Raw genomic sequence first — 19,531 nt, 5'->3', positions numbered from 1 at the left:
CGCCGCGGTGACGGGTGGGGGGTGGGAGAGCTGCCGCGGGCGGGGCTGCTCGCGGAGGGGAAGGACCAGCCCGTGCCGTGTCCCCCCCTCTCGCCTCAGGCGGCTCGTGGCCCCCGGTGGGGGCGGCGGCCGGTATGAGTGACACAGGGAAAAGCCGGAGAAGAAGGATCGCTAGGGGAAAGCTGCGCTGGGCGAGGCTCTCCTGTCCCTGGGAGCAGGCGCCAGGGCCGGAAACCAGAGAGTGCTTAACATCACCTGTAGGCAATACAGGGAAACCCAGTTTAACTAGTTTCAGAGTAACAGCCGTGTTAGTCTGTATTCGCAAAAAGAAAAGGAGTACTTGTGGCACCTTAGAGACTAACCAGTTTATTTGAGCATGAGCTTTCCTGAGCTACAGCTCACTTCATCGGATGCATGTTTAATGTTTTGCCAGTTTAACTAGAGTTCACTGACACCCAGCTACAGCCCCCAGTACAGTACCAGTGTGTGCGGCGGGTCAGTGCTTAGCAAGGTGGGACCCTGCAAATCTAGTGGTTACTTCAAACTTTATTCGTCCCCCTTTTCTGCTGTCCTTGGTCTTTCCATTTATGGTGACTCTTTTCTCTCTTTTCTTCTGCATAGGATTGGAGAGGAAGGATGGTCCGGTAATTAGGGTGTCTTGGGACTCAGTAGGCCAGCGTTTAATTCCCTGCACACTTCTGTGATCTTAGATTAGCCTTGTACCTCAGTTCCTTGTTTGTAAAATGGATATCATACTTCACAGGGTGTTGTGAAGAGAATACATTAAAGACTGTGAGGCACTTAGATACTGTGGCAACAGAGCACATACAGTACCTCAGATGCATAGGCTTTTACATACTACACACATCAACATTGAATCTGAGCACTTATGTGATACTAATTTAAAATAAATATTATAAAACACAATGGGAAATAAATGGTTAAAGGGAAACTGCCAGGTTGAAGTTAATGCTTTACATTACAAAAATAAAAATAATTTGCTATATCCAGTTTACTTTTACTTTTTGCACTTTATGTAACTTTGACAATTAAGATAGTCAGTTTCATTTTGTTTGTAGACTGTTTCTCAGGCAACAGCAATCCTGCAATAGTTGCAAAAACTGTAAGGCATTATATCCAACCAAAAAACACCTGTTTACATTTCTTTCTATGAGTAGTACGTTTTATTATTTTTCTTTTTTTAGCTAAACTCTACATTTTAGGTCTAAATTACCTGCCAATTGACCAAATTCTCTCTTGATACACTCACATACCCTACTAAGGTTCCATGGCTGTAACTGAGGGCAGAAAACTAGTGTAGTTTTAATTAATAGGATGTACCTGGTCCCAATATAAATGACAGTTTTTGTCATTGATTTCAATGAAAGCAGGCTCAGGACTTGAGATACTAACCCAGGCTTATTTTATTTGGAATTTTGCTACTGCCAAGAGGCTGCAATTTATAAGTTAATATAGAGGGAACGTTGTCACAAGTTATGGAAGATCCAAATGAAGAATGACCAATAAGATCAATACTCAAACATGGTGACATTTACTGTTAAGTGGAGTGGTATTGCTTTTCTTACTCTTACTACATGGAGCATTCATCAAAAGGTCTTTCTTATAATCATTGAGGCCCCAATCCTGTAAATTTGTGCTTAACTTTAAACACAGCTGCTCATGTGATTAAAGTCAACCTTATGGCCAAGCATAAGTGTTTGCAAGATTGGACTTTGGGTAAATGTAATTGCAATGCTGTATCAACTAAGTATACTGAAATGTGTACTTGAGGAAGTAGTGTTTTCTTCCCAATTATTTCATATCTCTATTATATTCAAAAGTCACTAATGATAATTTTCTTACAAATAATGTGGTTCTATTTTGTGATAAGAGAAAACCCTGTCCTTAAAATTCTTTAGTACATTGGAGAAAGAATGGAGTAAGAGTAGTCAAGCAGAGGATCCACAAGCCATCTTGCTTGCTTATTCTGGAAGCAACGGGTTCAGAAACACTCCTTATTGTTATTCCAAAAGGGAATAATTTGTACACATATATCTCCTGAACCTGCTGCCAAGGGCAGCATATGGACAGAATGGCCAAGAGTCTGGCCATGCCACCAAAATAGCAGACCATATCCCACATGGATCATTACTAAGTCTATTAGCCAGGTTACTCACCTAGCACTGAAGGAAACACTGTAAACATTCTGTCTAGCTGCTGCATATATGTAGGGAAGGGGATTCCTGTACTGTTATCCACCCTGCTCCCAAGTACCACATGCACAAGAGAGTGCAAGAGTTGGCCCAGAGACTTCATTCACTATATTTGTTTAGCTTATTTATAAACAGAATCTGAAAAATGTGTTTGAGATTATAAACTAGCTTTAAAATAGAATCTTAGTCTACTGCAGTCTGCCCTGACATATTTATCCAGTCTGACTTGCATTTTAAGGTCATTTTCTGATTTTCTAACCTATGTGTGTGTGTTCTAACTTAGCTGTGTATCTGAGTACACAGCATGAACCATGCATCTGCCTTTTGGAAATCTAAGACACATTAGACCATTGTAAGCTCTCAAAGGCAATTCACATGGGCCAATGGCAAAACAAAATGTAATCAATCAAGTTTTTTCCTCCAAAGCTTCTATTGTCCGGTGAGGAAAATTAATCAGCTTTAACAAATCAAAACCACAATCAGAGAGAGGGTGAAGGAGGATGTGCTAACAAGAAGCATGAGCAAACAGAAAAGCCAAAGTCCCTGCTCAAGCTAAAAAGTTCCTTTAACATCTGGTACAACTATCTGCCTTGTACAGTACAATGCAATCCAAAAATGACTACAACAACACTGCATACTAAGGAAATATAGAACTCCAGGTTTCAGGGCTGGTTCACTCAATTACTGTTATTTATTATTTATATTCTGGTAGTACTCAGAGTTTACCATCCAAACAGGGCCCCATGGTGCTAGGTGCTGTGTAAGCAGAGAAGACAAGGTCCCCAGTTCAAGGCTCTCTAGGGGTTAAAGAGATCATTGGAGCCTTACATTACTAGGGAAACATGTTGAAATCACAGTAGAACATTTAGTACTCATGCTCCAGCTGTGGAGTACAAGATGTTTTGTGCTGACTGAGAGCTCTGTGGAGAGAGCATGATACCCAAAGGGAAAAATACACACCCCAGTTCTGGTCACATTCCTTATTTGCCCCTATCTGCTGTGGCATCATAGCAGTCTGAGGAAAGCTGGGGAGAAGGTCATACACTAAATCTCGAATACTTGGGTCCAACTGATTGTTTCTGCAGGGGGCCCCACATTTGTTTGAGTTGGCTCTGTTGTAGTTTACCCCATTTCATTTAACAGGGTACTTCGGCCCTTTCATTTTATTCTATCGTTCCATGCCAGCAAGAGACATGCACAATGAGTCAGCTCCCTGCCTGTTACGGAGGCTTTAGAGGGCCTCTCTACCCTGCCACAACCATTTGAGGTTGCATTTCAGAATTTAGGAATGGTAACACTTGTTGGTTTTGCCATCATCATTAATTGATTCTTTTTATTTATTTTACTTTTATTGTATCGTAAAGGCCAAAACAAGGACTGGGTTTCTATTGCTATTCATTAAGGAACACATTTAATTAGTCCTTCCTTTGATTATTGTTAATGTGCCCAGGTGTCAGGCCAACACCATGCTGCTTTAGCAAGATATGACTTTATTTCTTGCAACATTTTGGAGTGCATTACCACAGAAAATATATTGTCATCCCCAAAGCTTATGTAATACAACAGCCACAACATGCATTAACCTTTAAATACAAGTTATATGTTATTTATTCCATATTATCTATCATTTATGCAAAGGCTAATTATTTTTTGCACGATCACAGAATGCTCTACATCAGGTGTGAAGAACTTTTTTTTTTTGAGCAGTGCTACTAAACAATTTTTCTAATATGACAGACTTGCATCTGACCTCTCACCAGTTTTATACTGGTGTAATTCCATTAACTTTCATGGACCTACACCTATTGATTTACGCCAATAAAGGTGAGACGGGATTCAATCCCTCTATGTTTTCACTGCAGCAACAGAAGACGTTATAAAGCTATAAAGTGTTTTGAAGCAAGGTCATTGTTAGTTATTTCTTCTGGTGTACTGTGTAAGATAATAGAACAAGTACTGTGCTATATAGTGTATGAATTAGAGTTGCCCCAAAGTGAACACAGAAACATCTGGATCATAAATTAAAGTTGACCTCAGGCAACTTTAACTTACAAGCTGAGCCAATAAGTCATTCCTGTGCTCAACATCACCTAATCATTTCCATATGAGTAATAAAATTGCATGTAAATACTCACAGGAATCTGTTGGCATTGTCATTTTCCTAACGGTACAAAAGTAGACACTACATTTTCTTAAATTACTACACTTAGGACATATCTACACTACAAAATTATGTCGATCTATGTAATGTTGGCATACAGCCGCCACAGTAATTCACTTTTCCGTGTCCCTACTATGTTCCTTGTGTTGGTAGTGTGTGTCCTCATCAGGAGTCCTTGCACTGATTGTACTGTCAGCATAGGGCATTATGGCATGGCTTCTGAAAGACAGTAACAGTCGATGTAAGCAATGCAGTGTCTACATTGACACTGCATCAACCTATCAATAATGACTCTATGCCTCTTGAGGAGGTGAAGTTATTAAGTCCGCGTAGTGGGGGAGTTACATTGGCAGGCATCAAATTTTAGTGTAGACACTTACATAGTTAGATCTAAAACTCTGCAGTGTAGACCAGGCCTTAGACACTGATTTTTACACATGAAATGTTTTCTCCTAATGTATATTAAATCAATCAAATAATACTGTAGCTAATGAAAATACATACAGGTTTGTGTAGTAACAGCACCTTGCTATAATTTATTTAAAGTCCCGGGAACATATGAGTTCAAAGACACTATGGCACAAAAAACAGCTTTTGATTAAATTAAGCCAAAGGAGTTGACTAATCATCCTTACAATGTGGAACTTGCAATGTGGAACTTGAGTCAGACTTGAGTATCTACACTGCATTTTAACCCCGAGTTAAGAAATTTCTGACCTGTGTTCAAACCTATAGCTCTGGTGTACACACTGCAGTGTACAGACCTGAGTCAAAGTAAACATATCCCTAACTGCCGAGGGCCCCCGTCACACTCTAGCCCTAGGAACATGGTACACTGTGGGGAAACTTTACTGCCCATCCTGTTTCCTAACTGTGCTGGTGCTGTTGATGGGACTCAGGTGCCCATAAGAAGCATAATTAGTTCCTTTGGTGGCTGGCTCAGTAGAATGACTGCAGTTGGAGAAGACTTTATAGTGAACTACCATCTAATCTGAGAATTGGTCTCTCCACCTCTAGGCTGTCACATTGTCAGGAAAATGCCCGTGTGCACCTATTCTGAGGATAATTAAGACATCAGCCTCCAGCCTATTAAAATGAAACTTTGCAATTCTTAATTTTTGAAATAGGATATTAAATATTTTTGTTTGGTTGTTTTTTATTTATTTTTGTCTGTTTGTTTTGAAGTTTGACATAAAATGTAGGTTTCAGAGGAAAAACACACATACACCCCAGCCTGGCTGCTACTTGCTGCAGAGGGTTAAAGTGCATCCCTAGGGCTTGGAGTGCAATATGCTCCAGTACCCTCTGGGGATCCCTTATCCCTGCCCCTGCTGCACCCCAGGAGGCAGGGATACGGGATCTGTGGGAGGCTGTGGGGAAGGTTTGGGACTGGCTCCCACTCACCACCCTGACAGTCCATGCAGCCTGGGTGCCCCTGCCCACGAATCCCTAGGGAGGAGTGGGGGGACCCAGGAGCAAGGACCAGAGAGCAGAGCTGGGACCAAGTGCTTCCCTGCAGGCAGGGGGGAGCAGCAGGGATCCCGGTTCAGCACAGCTGGGTGAGGGATGACTCACAACATTCCATGTCCTCCTGCATATAAGCTTTGCTCCCTACTCCTGGCAGGGTTGAACCGCGCTCAGCCAGGCGGCAATGGTGCTGCTGGCTGCCTGCAGTGCTGCTCCTCTGCCACTGGGAACTCTGGGATACATCTGGAGGACTTCCAGGACCCGAGTCAAGCCAGGGCCATGTGCACACAGGAAAGCAATAGGAGTCAGATCCTAGGTCCCTGCTTACCATGGGCTTAGACCCTCTAGACCTGCAGGGTCCTGAGACCCTGGATCTGAGCCCTAGGTTAGCACAATTGGTGTGTGGAGGCAAGGAGGGTTTGGCTTCAGTCCCGGTCCAAGCTGGGCTTACATTGCTATGTAGACATACTCGCAGGGGTGGAGAGGCTGAGGCTGAATAAAGCCAGGACCCAAAGTTCAAGCCCTATTGCTTTGCAGTATAGATGCAACCCCACTGGACTTATGCTCTGAGAGCTGCCAAAAGTATTCCACGATCCCATGGGTCAACTTTATTTGTCCTCTGGATAGCCAAGTTTGGTGGACAGTCAAGTTTTCCCACACTATACCACAAACAAAGGGCTACAGCAGCCACAGTTCGGGAGGATGCTAGGAGGAAGTCTGGCATATGGGTGGTTGGACTCAGGCCTGCATAATGAAGTGTAGTGATGGTGAACTGGACTGGGCAGCAGCTGAGATGGTATAGCTAACCAAGTGAATACAGGCTAGTGAGATGTATGTTACAACTGGATCTGGTGGTGTGGGCTTTGCTGAACTGGAACGGAGCCAACCTCTTCACCACCACTGAGTCTATTTGGATTCATGAAAAAGGCATTGAGGGGGTGGGCAGGGATTGTTTTGTGATTATGAGTTCTGCACTGCAATAAATCAGGTAATAAATAGTTAGGATTGTGGGCTAAGCCATACCCCAAATACTGTTTGGGGTCTGCTCTTTTTATATAAATATGATTGTTGTAACTTTCCCAAATAAAAAGTATTTTTGGTTTCACATTCCCAAGGGCTCCTGTATGCTTGCAAGTGGGGAAAAAAGCCTGTAAAGGTGTCCGTGGGATTTAAATTTTTAATTCCCTAAATCCTGGGAGACAGAGCAAGGTTTGGTGGGGGCTTGACATTTTATTTATTTATAGAAAGGGTCCCTTGAACCCAACTGTGATGGGGTTTACCTACCCCGCACCAGCCCCCAAAGGGTTAACTATGCTTTGCAGTCTGAGGAAGCCCTGCCCCTCTGATTCTGGTGGGCATGCTCAGCCTTGAGGCAGAGTATAAAAGGAAGCAGCCCAACTCAGTCTGGGTGGTTTACTGAAGAGGGAGGATGTAGACTCTTTTCAGTGAGCTGTTCAGGCCTGGACTACAGCACAATGGCATACAGCACTCCAGATGGACCCCAGGAGAAGAGACTGTGCTGGCAGGAGCTAGGCTACTTGAGGACTCCAGAGACTTGGGGGAACCATGGAGCATTACTGGGGGAGAAAGGATAAGAGGCAGCCCAGGGGACTTAGACTTTTCTCCAGTAAGTGAACCAGTTAGTGTGTTTTGGGAGGATCCCTGCTGACTCAGTGGTGAGCATTCCCACCAGGGCCCTGGACTGGGACTTGGAGGGGCAGGGAGGGCCTGAGTCACCTTACCCTTGGTGCCACACACCTCTAGGTAGTGCCCCACTTCCTCAATGAGCCAATAGGTTACATGGTACCCCAGAAGTAGGTGCTTTTATTGACTCTGGCCATTGGGCAGTGCTGCCCTATCGTTTTATAGTAAGGGTCATCAGCATAGGATCTAAAAGGCTGAGTATTGCCTCTGCCCTTTACTTTGACCACATGTGACTTGACACCCCATGACACCAACCCTAGTTACTGTCATTGACAGATGGCAGTAAGGTTAAGTGCATTTTACCTCCATTTTATATCCACTTTGCACAGGTGGAAATAACTACACAAGATAAAGTAGTAGAGAATTAAGCCTATAGCTGCAAATGGAGTGATTCCAGATTTTCACTAGTCTAACTCAGGGTATGTCTACACTACAGAGGCTATACTGGCATAGCTAAGTAACCATGGCTATGCCAGCATAACCCCATAGTGTAGATACAGCTTACGCTGATGGAAGTTGTTTTTCCATTGCTGTAGGAACACCACCTCCTTGAGTGACAGTAGCTATGTCAATGGACACATTCCTCCATCAACTTAGCTGTATCTACTCTGTGGATTGGATTGGCACTTTAGAAGATGTGTTTTTCACACACCTGACCAATGTAGCTATGTTGACCGAACTTCTAAGAGGGGAATTGATACCACAGATTAGTGCAGAATGTCATTGAACCAATACATTGTGGTTTAAAATATTAATGCAGAATGGTTCTGTGATGGAGTGTACCAGTGTCTGAGGCCTTAGGCTCTTACCACACCCCGTCCAAGAGAAGAGCAAAAGAAAAGTCCTCCAAGTGGCTTAGAGTGGTTGCAGGGAAGCAGCCAATGAGGGAGCCTACAGGGAGCAGCCAGTCAGGGCCCAGCAGACTCGCATAAAGGGAGCTGCAGGGCCAAAGTCACTCAATTGCTGTCTGAAGCTGGAGTAGTGAAGATTGTGGCTGGTGGAGCAGCAGAACGGTGCACAGATGAGTTGCTTGCAGGGACTGGGGAATGAGAGAAACTGTGTGGCTGGCAGGACTAAGGGGAGCAAAGGAGGAGCTCCTAGCTGGCTGCTGGGACTGACTAAAGACTGAGCCCAAGGAGGGCTTCAGGAAGATGGTCACTAGGGTGGAAGCCCTGGGGATATGGCCCCATACTAGAGTTAGGACTATTTAAAGACTGAGCCTGGGGAAGGCTACAGAGATACCAACAGAGGGGTACTGGGATAGGGCCCTGGAGGACTGTATAACCCAGAAGAGATCTGGTCTTTCATTTATAGACTGTGTGAGAGTCTTGGCTGGAAGGCTGAATCACATAGGTGCGCAGGAACAATTTTTATGCAGGGGGACTAAAAGCCATTAAACCAAACTGTAAACTCTCTAAATAATAGAAACCACTTCAAACCAGTGAGTGCTGCTCTAAGTTCCCTCTAAGCTGCTTGGCTGTGCAGCAGGCTATCAAGGGCTGCCATGGCCGGGGGAGAGGCACCCCTTGCCCTGCCCTGCCAGGGCTTCTGTGGGGAGAGTCCTCTCTCCCTGCCACAGCTCTGGGACAGCCTGGCCCCCTCCCAGAGCCTGCACCCCCAGCCAGAGCCCTCATCCCCCTGCACTGCAATCTCTGCCTGAGCCCCTTCCTGTACCCCAATCCCTTCATGCCTGACCCCCTCCCAGAGCCTGTACCCCTAGCCGGAGCCCTCATACCCCCTGAACCTCACCTTCAGCCCCAGTTAAGCCCACTCCAAACCCCTCAGTCCCAAACCCATCACACCACCTCCATATTGGTGCACATAACAAAATTAATTCCACAGATGGATCTAAAAAATTAGAGGGAACACTGGTGCTGCTGCACTCCTAGTTCCAGCACCTATGCTGAGTCACTGAAAACCCACCTGAGAAACCACTGACAGAGGTCACCACAGACTGAGAGGGTACAAGTACATGCACCTGACTGGGGTGCTTGCAAGAGGTTGATGCCCCACTGTTACAGGCTTGTGTTGATTTAGTAGTAATTTACACTTTTAATTGAAGGATCTGAAACACTTTACAAACACTGGGCTAAGCATCACCAATATCCCTTTTGTCCCCATTTTACAGATGGGACAGCTGAGACGCTAACTAGGTAAAAGTGTAAATGACTTCCCTAAATTACTTTGTAATGAGTCAGTGGGCATAAATACAATCCTGGCATTCTAACTCCATTTCCACCCCTAACAATGACTGACTAAACATCAAAGGATAGATCCCTATTAATTCAGTGGGAAATAAGAAAACCTAAAGGGGTGAAATAGAGTACACGTGAAGCTCCTGCCAGCTCTTTAGCACAGCCATAGCCTCAGCACTCTTGCAACTAATGGAAGATCAAAGAATTGGTGGTTGGCACCCTGAAAAAAGGGGATGGGAGGTGTAATACAGGCTGGAGGAAGATGTTGGGATGTAAGAAGCCCCCAGGGTGTGCAATAAGCTCTGCCTATGGAAACTACAAAGGCCCATGACCCCCTAGCTTGCAGTACTAATTATCTTATAGTAAACATTTCCTGAGTGCAGCTCTGGCTATATGATTTCTAGGGCCCTAGGCTGCCTGAGAAGACCATGAGAATCAACACACAACAGGAAATCCCAATAACACTTTCTGGGACTGACACAGAAGAGGTCTGATATTTCACATATCTTAGCAGCATTGTAAGTATATAGTGCAGGAAGTGAAGACATCATAGACATGAAACCCAGATATGCCTTCGTAACTCTAAATCTGATCTGGAGAAACAGAAAGCTTGCTCTCCAAACTGAACTCTGAATATTTAACACAATCGTTATATTATATGGTGCAGAAACTTGACGGCTTATTTAAATCTTATTACCTATACTCAAGATTTTCATAAACAGCTACCTTAGACAAATCCTCAATATCAGATGGCCAGAAAAAAATCAACTCTGGAAGAGGAAGATACCAAAACAGGTAGGACAGGAAATTACTGAACAAAAATGGAGATGGCACAGGCATACATGGAGGAAAGGTCTAAATAACAAGACAGGTGATGGACTGGAACCTCCAGGCAAGAAGCAATGAGAGAGACCAAGGATAACATGGAAACCCAATAGAAACAGAACTGAAAGCTTTCAAAATATGGGAAGAAGATAGGACTGCAGCAAGAGACCATCAAAGACGGCAGTGGTGAAGGCCCTCTGTTGTGTATGGAAGAGAAAAGCGTAAGTAGAGGGAAGCTCAAGCAGTGAAGTGCCTCCCTGTTTAGATCTGTTGTTAGGAAGGAGTAACTGGACTATAAGATGAATCTGTAACTTGAATAACTCCTTTACCAAGGATAATTTATTTTTAGATCTATCATTTTATGAAATGCTTAATTTGCTGTTTTGAATGTAACAGGGTTTTAACACTGGATAAAACAATGTATTTCGTATGAGTCTGGCAGAATATACATTTAATTTAGTAAAGTAAAAGCTTTTAATTAGTGACTCCCATGGGAATTAATAAATTTCAAGTACATCAATACCACCCACTTTAGTATATTTATAGCTCTTCATCTAAAGACAAGCCTTGTATATCTTTTTAATAGCCTGGTGGTGGGGAGACAACTCAGCTGAATTTTATGATTCCATGTCTGCACCAGGTATCATGGCTCTTGTTGGATATGTAGGTTTTCTTGGTGCACTTTTTTAAACAGTTATGAAATGTGCCTATGCCATGAGCCAAAATCAGTCCTAGCCTAAATTCACTGACTGTCATGAAGTTGTAGCCTGCTTACACCAGGACTAAATTTGGCCCCATCTCTTAATTCTGCATTAGGCAAGACCCATGTTAGTCAGTCATGTCTGTTTCTTTGAAAATGCTTTGTTTTGTAATTATCCTGAAAACAGAGGGTAATTATAGTATGCAAAAATATTTTACTCAAAGTTATTAATAGGGAAATATTTGATTTCCCTATCATACACTAAATTCTGTGGTTTAGTTCCATCCAGTTTTCACATTCTAACACTTGTCACTGGAGTGTTTTTTTTTTTTTTAAGTGAGAAAGTACATGGCATTGTTGGAGTCGGAAAGGGAGTACCATTGTACTCAATATTTTATTTAATCACAAATTATTAATTGTACCCTTCCCCAAACCTCACTGGTGCTTTGTCTCCAAAAAAAGTTACATTACAAAACTGTTAAGAGAGAAACCCATTCCCTGTTACAAACATTGATTAAAAGCCTGGTTGAACAAATAAGTCATACTGTTGTGGAGGCTCACCAAATTACAATTCATACATTCCAATCAGAGCAGAGGACAGTCTGGAGCTAGGCAGACAGTTATCAAAGCCATCAGTCCCACGGTATAGTCCCTGGTTTACCCACTTACGTAGTGATCGCAGTCCAGCTAAAATAGAAATAAACAAAAACCAGTAGGTAAATAGTAAAATTGAAATGTAAAATTCATATCATCCTTAGTTTATGGTATTATAGGCTGAGTGGACCTGATCTTGCTTCCACCAAAGTCAATGGCAAAACTCTCACAGGCTTAAATTGTGCAGGATCAGGCCCTTACGGATTTGGGAGTTCCTAATACAGAAGATGTTCCTCTTGCAAAGCACTGTGTGAGGACACCTAGAACCTTGCAAGATTAAACCCTTACACAATTTACTTTTTTTTTTAGAAATAACTGCAAAACATTAAGGTCCTGATACTTCGGAGATTACTCAGGTGCTTAAAGTTAAACATGCATAAATGTTTGCTGGGTTGGGGCTTAATAGTGTACCCTTTAAAATGAGCTAAGAAGTTCAGTTATTAAGGCATATTTTACTTCTGCATTTACATTCATGCTTTAAATGTAATGAGGTTGTCCCTTAGCCAGTTTTCTTAATTCTTAGCAATTTCTTCAGCTGTCTCAAACTAAACTTCATTTTTATGGGGAATAGTATACTTAAAATCCATTACTATGTGAATACTGTTCTGACTTGCAAAATGTGCATAAACTTAGAAACATAGGCATTAATATGCTGCATCACATCAGTGTTCATCTAGTCTGCTATCCTGTCTGACAGTTGCCAGTACTGTACTAAATGCTTCAGAGGAAGGTGTGAGAAACCGAATCATGGACAGTTATGGAATAGCCTGTTTATAGAGGAAACTTCTTCCTGGCTCCATCACTTAGTGATTGGTTTAGATCCTCATGCTTCAGGTATATCTTCTTCCCCCCTCCCCTCTCCCTTTTTTTTTTAAAATCCTATCTAATATGACTGTGGGACTCTGGAGCCATTACATTTTTCTGGATTAGCCACAATAAATACCTGCTTGAATCGCATCCAATATAGTAAGCACTCATAAGGCTTCCCTAAAATAAAACTTTTGAGCTCTAACTGTTACAGATTATTAGGTGAAGCTTTAAATCAAATGTACATTTATATTGATCAAGTTGCTACATTTTGCCTACAGTATTTTTTCTTTACTTCAGATAAAGATCTCTCTTGCTATTTTAAGAGATTTCCTCACAGTTAAAGGTTATAAATACACTAGAAATCCATAGTTCTGACACTTTTAATGTTGAGCCTTTTGGCTAAGGTCATACTATGGGTATGTCTGCAGTGTTGGTCCAAAGATGTTAGAGATAAGGCAGGTGCGGTGATATAGAAGTTGGTCCAATAAAAGATATGTTAAAGAGACAGGTTTTTGAGCTACACAGCGCTTTTCCAGACCTGCAAAAGAGCTCTGTGTAGCTTGAAAGCTTGTCTCTTTCACCAACAGAAGTGGGCCCAATAAAAGATATAACCTCACCCATCTTCTCTATACTAAGGAAATGAAAGACACTTTCTCCAAGTCACAAATCTGAGAACATAAACATATGCTAGCAGTAAAGAAGCTGATTTACTGAGCTATGCTAGGCCTTGATCCAAAGACGAATGAAGTCATGGGGACATTTTCCATCAACTTCAGTGGGCTTTACATCAGGCCCTAGGAGCTTCTATAATATGGGGAGAAAATAATTATACTGTAGTTCTAACAATATTGTAGATTACTCACATCAGACCTACATGTACATCATTCAATTACAATAGAATTTTCCTTATCTTAATTTGCATGGTTTTTAAACAGAAACCTTTTGACCTGTGTAGGCTGCTCATCCCTAGCGCAGGAAGAATTAAACAGCAGACCTAGAGTCTGTTCAGGACCTCTCTTCAAGGCACCATTTCTTGATTGCACCAATAATCTTTAGCAAACTCAGAAATAAAACCGTTCAACATAAATGCAACAGCTTTCTTTACTGTATACCAGGTGCTTCCTTGCCACAGCCTCCCTGCTCCTTGCAGCTTTTACTCGGTTGTCCTATAGCAGTGGTTCTCAAACTTTTTTACTGGTGACCCCTTTCACATAGCAAGCCTCTGAGTATGACCTCCCCCTATAAATTAAAAACACTTTTTTAATGTATTTAACACCATTATAAATGTTGGAGGCAAAGCGGGGTTTGGGGTGGAGGTCGACAGCTTGTGACCCCCCCCCATGTAATAACCTTATGCCCCCTGAGGGGTCCCAACCCCCGGTTTGAGAACCCCGGTCCTATAGACTATCTGACTAGGAAAGTCCCCCTGCTCTGTAAGCCAACCTGCTTCCTATAGCTTCCAAACATCTTTCCAGCCAACACTTTACCCAACAGCACTCTAACTTTTGTCTCAGGGTTACCTTCTCTGGCTGCCCTTGGCTCTCTACTGCTTTCACTGAGTTTGGGATGATTTTCCCGCACACGCACAGAACTCCAGTCCTATCAATCTATCACTCCTGTGTTTGTTACCAGACTCTTGGTAAACTCTTTGGTCTCCCTGACTCAATTTCTACTCTACCCTTACATGTGGCCTGAGTTTGTGGCAGAGGCTCCTATTGTTCCAGCTCTCTATTTCCTAAAGGTGCTCAATTGCTTTATACATTTATCCTGGATGATATTACACCCACCAGCTTCAACTAGGTTTTGTTCAGCATAACATATTACAGCAGGTGTCGCCAGATGGTGGTGTTACACCATCTTACAAGTTGCTCTTCCTAGTGAGCAAATGTTCAGTCTTAAGAAAAAATATTGTGTGGTACAATTCCCTTTGTGCAGGGACCGATGTATATGGGTGATCAAAACAAGTTACGTAGCTTATACCTAGACTCAAATGTCACTGATTTCTCTTCCACTGAGAAGCCAACCAGCAAAGCTCTGGTATGTGTTACTGGTAACTTACTGCAGGAAGATAGGTGGTAGAGTCAGAATGGGATATAGGGGTCAGAAATTGGGGCAAAAATATATGTAGTTGTAAAGTGCCAGCCTTACACAGAGTAAGCTGCTATAGAAAGATAAAGAACTGGACTCTGCCAAGATTTGAACCTAGAGCTCCAAGGAGTCTAGATGTTTCAGAGTTGAAGTTTCAACTGCTAATCTGCTCACAAGAATAAAGTAAAATTGTGAACAATTAAACCCTCTAACTCAGTGTTTCCCAAATGTTTTTGGCCATGGAACACTTATAAAATTATTTTGTAGTGGTTTGTTTTTCAAATAAAGAATTACGTTACTTATGCTCAAATATATTTTATTTTATAAAACAAAGCAAAAATACAAATTTAAAATAACGTGAACTAACAATTTCTAACTGGAAAGTGCCTATAAAGTAGTACAAAAATCAAGTGTAAGAGTCAAAATTAAATTCTAGATTCTTTCACGTGACACCTACTCGCATTGTGTGGAACACCAGTGTTCCACAGAACACAGTTTGGGAAACGCTGCTTTAACTGAACTCAAATCTGTTTTATTTTTCTATAACTTCTACAGAATATTACATTTAAGAATTGTCACCATTAGGAAAATAATGGGCTTTGTTTCTGTGGTGGGGTCAGTGAGCTGCACCACACCAACAAAATGCCCTGGGAAACACTGAAAGAGCACCAGCACGTAACAGCGTGCTTTATGCTACTGAAAGGGATACAACCTGCTGCTTCCTCTGCAGCTGGTCAACTCTGCTGAGTGGTGGGACCATGCTAAATAAGACTTCAGTGGGTCTACTCCCAGGCATAAAGTGCAAGCATAGCCTTTGTAGGATGGTGGCCTGCATTTGGAAACACCAATGTTGTCGATGTGGAAAGAACAAGGAGTACTTGTGGCACCTTAGAGACTAACAAATGTATTTGAGCATAAGCTTTCATGGGCTAAAGCCCACTTCATCGGATGCATGTAGTGGAAAATACAATATATATATATATCTACAGAGAACATGAAAAAATATGGGTTGCCCTACCAGCTCTAACGAGACCAATTGATTAAGGTGGGCTATTATCAGTAGGAGGGAAAAAAAACTTTTGTAGTGATAATTAGGATGGCCCATTTCAAACAGTTGACAAGATGTGAGTAACAGTAGGGGGAAAATTAGCATGGGGAAATAGTTTTTAGTTAGTGTAATGACTCATCCACTCCCAGTGTTTATTCAAGCCTAATTTAATGGTATTCAGTTTGCAGATTAATTCTAGTTCTGCTGTTTCTCATTGGAGTCTGTTTTTGAAGGTTTTTGTTGAATAATTGCGACTTTTAGGTCTGTAATTGAGCGTCCATGGCGGTTGAAGTGTTCTCCACCTGGTTTTTGAATGTTGTAATTCTTCATGTCTGATTTGTGTCCATTTATTCTTTTGTGTAGAGACTGTCAGGTCTGGCCAATGTACATGGCAGAGGAGCCGTGGTGGCACATGATGACATATCACATTGGTAGATGTGCAGGGGCATGAGTCTCTGATAGTGTGGCTGATGTGATGACCTATCCCAGGGTTCCCAGCAGTGGCCAGAGCCCCTGGCCCTTTAAATCACCATCCAAGCCCTGCCACCACTACCCCAGGGGCTCCGGCAGCAGGGCCCTGGTGGTGCTTTAAAGGGCCTGGGGCTCCAGCTGCTGTGGGGAGCCCCAAGACCTTTAAAGTGCCAACCTGAGGAAGCTGGTCAGTTCCGACATGGCGTACCGGCTTACTTTCACCTCTGCGTGCTAGGTCAGTAGTTCTCAAACTTTTGTAGGGGTGCCCCCTTTCACATAGCAAGCCTCGGAGTGCGACCCCCCCCCTTATAAATTAAAAACATTTGTTTATATATTTAACACCATTATAAATGCTGGAGCCAAAGCAGGGTTTGGGGTGGAGGCTGGCAGCTCGCGACCCCCCCTGTAATAACCTCGCGGCCACCTGAGGGGGCCCAGGCCCCAGTTTGAGAACCCCTGTGCTAGGTCAAGCAGCTGCCAGCACTTTAAGGTGTAGATAAACACCCCCCCCACACACACCCTATGCTTTCCATTGCATACATGAAGCGATCACGGGGGCTCTGCAGGGGCGGGGACGGTTTTCTGTGGATTGAAGATTTCGTTGACCTCACACCCCGCGGCAGGTGCCCCCAGGCAGGGCTTCAGGTGTTAGGGCCGCGCGCAGCAGCCCGGCGGCGGAGCGGCGCGCTGCAGGGAGCTGAGGACGCAGGGCGTCAGCCGCAGGTGGAGCCCTGGGCTCAGTCTGGGGACCCCGCCGCCGGCCCTAGGGCAGCGCAGCACGCTCGGGCGGTTCAGCCGCCGCCTCCATCGCTTCCCTCAGCCCCGCACCCCGCCGTGTGTTTCGTGCGTGGAGGCGCCCTCCCGCTCTCTTTCTCCCTCCTCCTCTCAGCTGGCTGCGCGGCCGGCCCGGGCCGCTGGGGGCGCCCGCCCGCCAAGGGAGCCTCGCCCGACGGCCGCGCGGCTATCGGCTCGGCAGCAGGGCCGGGCTTTGCAGCCCTGGCTGGGGCTCCGCGCGGCGCTGCCCCCTCCCCTCGGACAGCGGAGGCGGGTTGGTTTGAAAGGGAGGCGGTGGCTGCCATGTAAGCGGCTCGGGCGGGCGGCAGGAGGAGGCGCCGTTGGGAGCCGGGTGGGCAGCACCGTGGGCAGGGGGCGGGCGTGCCCGTCCCAGCAGCCATGAGCGTTGCAGGCGGGCGGCGGCCGGCCGGGGCGAGGCGCTGAGGGCCCGCCCGGCGGCTCCCCGGCCCCCGCCCATGGCCTTCATGATGATGGTGAAGAAGAAGAAGTTCAAGTTCCGCGTGGAGCTGGAGCTGGACGAGCTCTCCTCCGTGCCCTTCGTCAACGGCATCCTCTTCTGCAAGGTGCGGCTGCTGGACGGCGGCAGCTTCAGCGGGGAGTCCTCCCGGTAGGTGCCTGGCCCCCTGCGCGCCCCGGCCCCGGGCACCAGTCAGGCGAGCGGTGCATGCAGACCTCCCCCGTCGGCGTGCAAGCCCGTCCGCGCCACAGAGACCGGTGCAGCCGCCTTGCTCCGGAGCGCCTTGCAAACCCGCCTGTGCAGCCCTTCTGCCTCCAAATAGCCTTGCGCCTCGGATGCCGGCCCCCCGCCCCAGCAGCCTGGCAGCCCTCTGTCGCTGTAGCCTTGCGATAAAAGCAGTATCCTCTGCTCAGAATTAAAAGCTTATCACCCCCTTCACCCATCAGCCCGCGCTGTAAGTACATCACTTACGAGTTGTCACTTTGCTGCTTTATCTCCAGTGCATGCATCATGGTAACTGTACGTTTGCCAAGAAGGTAACAATTTCATCCATCTCATAGTGTCTTTCTGTTTGTTCTTAGCAAGCTTCTGAACTTAGAAACACGGAAGAGCAAGCAGTTGAGCCTTTTATTGAATATACTTGGTGATTACTAGAGTCCTGCGCGGGTACCGCATCCGATCGGCGATCCGCTTATCCGCAGATTTTCAGGGCTCTACTGATTACTGTGCGTGTTGGCTGGGTTATGGGGGTGTACAGTGCAAAGTACTAAACTTAAGCATGCAATATACTCCTTTCCTTGCGCAAAGGTGACAGCAGCACTTTACCGTTGGAGCGTCCTCATTGTGGACTTGCTCTTAAATTATTTATTGCTTATGATTGGATTACCCATTTTGAAATAGCGATTAATGAACCACTGCAGAAAGATTAGATGACTCAGAAGTGAGGTGTCCATCCCTGAAGCTCTTGAAAAAAATGTTTCTTGCAAGTTTTGCTGGCATTTTGCAGTGGGTTTTAGAGCATCTCTTCCCATATAGACATGGCATTTAGGGTGATGCAACAGCTTGGAAGAAGCTAGCATAGGCTTCAGCTAGATAAAGGCTTGGATAGGCTTCAGCTAGATAAAGTGATTTGCCATAAATGCTTACCCAAATTTCTGTTTATTTCCTAGGTTAGAAAGTAATAGTGTACACACATACAGAGACACACTGTCTCTCTAAATAAGAGTCATGCTGTTCTAAAGCATGGACTCTCCAGTAAGGGCAAAGTTGTATTGACTTTAAAAGCTCACAGGAATGTAGACTTATTTACTGTAGTCACATTAGTGGGTTTTTTTTTCTTCAGTCTCTTCCATATCGATCAACAAGAATGTTAATGTAATAAGAATATGGAAGTCTGTCTGTCTGCAGAAACGTTGTAGACAGAAAGCCAAGAAAATTAGCGCCTAGTGTAACGTGACTATGTACTGTTTTTTCCTGTGCAGACGTTTTTAAACTAAATTCTGACTTGCGTTCTCTTGTCAGTGAAATTGATATATTACATAACATAATATGACTAGAAAGGAAGGACAGTTTTATGTAGAAGAGTGGAAATAAGAATATTTAGGCCCTTGCAACCCAGTTAGTGCAACACATGGTTGCAGTCAGCAGTGTCCATTAATGGAAAGACAGCTGGATTCCTTTTTGCCTCATACGTCAGCAACAAAACTGTCAGCTCAGTTCTGACTGTAGAATATTTATTTGCTGCTGACGGTATGTGAGATGGAACATAACTTGATTTTTATCTTTCCAGATACCAGGTTGAAGTTGCAGTGTTGGCAGTTATAAACTCTTTCTATTTTGGCTTGTCAACTTGTTCAGTAAATTCTTGAGAGAATAAATATTCAACCCCAATATATTATTTGTCCACATCATGGATTACAGCTTTGCTTTAATGTCATTACCAA

At 44.2% G+C, this 19,531-nt stretch overlaps 1 protein-coding gene across 3 annotated transcripts in view; it reads left to right on the top strand.

The window, feature by feature from the left end:
- The first annotated feature begins 17,266 nt into the window (after positions 1–17,266).
- Positions 17,267–19,531, top strand: part of EEIG2 (EEIG family member 2) — a 40,774-nt gene continuing 38,509 nt past the window's right edge. For 2 of the 3 annotated variants that reach the window (XM_084636098.1, XM_084636097.1), the window contains exon 1: positions 17,267–17,738. In XM_084636098.1, the coding sequence (XP_084492224.1) occupies positions 17,587–17,738 (152 nt within the window). In that variant the 5' untranslated portion in view covers positions 17,267–17,586. Of the gene's footprint in view, positions 17,739–17,770; positions 18,043–19,531 lie in introns of those variants that run through there. The other variant, XM_084636099.1, reaches the window with a different exon arrangement.

This window comes from Lepidochelys olivacea, assembly GCF_965140295.1.
Source record: "Lepidochelys olivacea isolate rLepOli2 genome assembly, chromosome: 8".
In the NCBI taxonomy this organism is placed as follows: Eukaryota; Metazoa; Chordata; order Testudines; family Cheloniidae; genus Lepidochelys; species Lepidochelys olivacea.
This window is presented reverse-complemented; position numbering and strand designations above follow the sequence as displayed.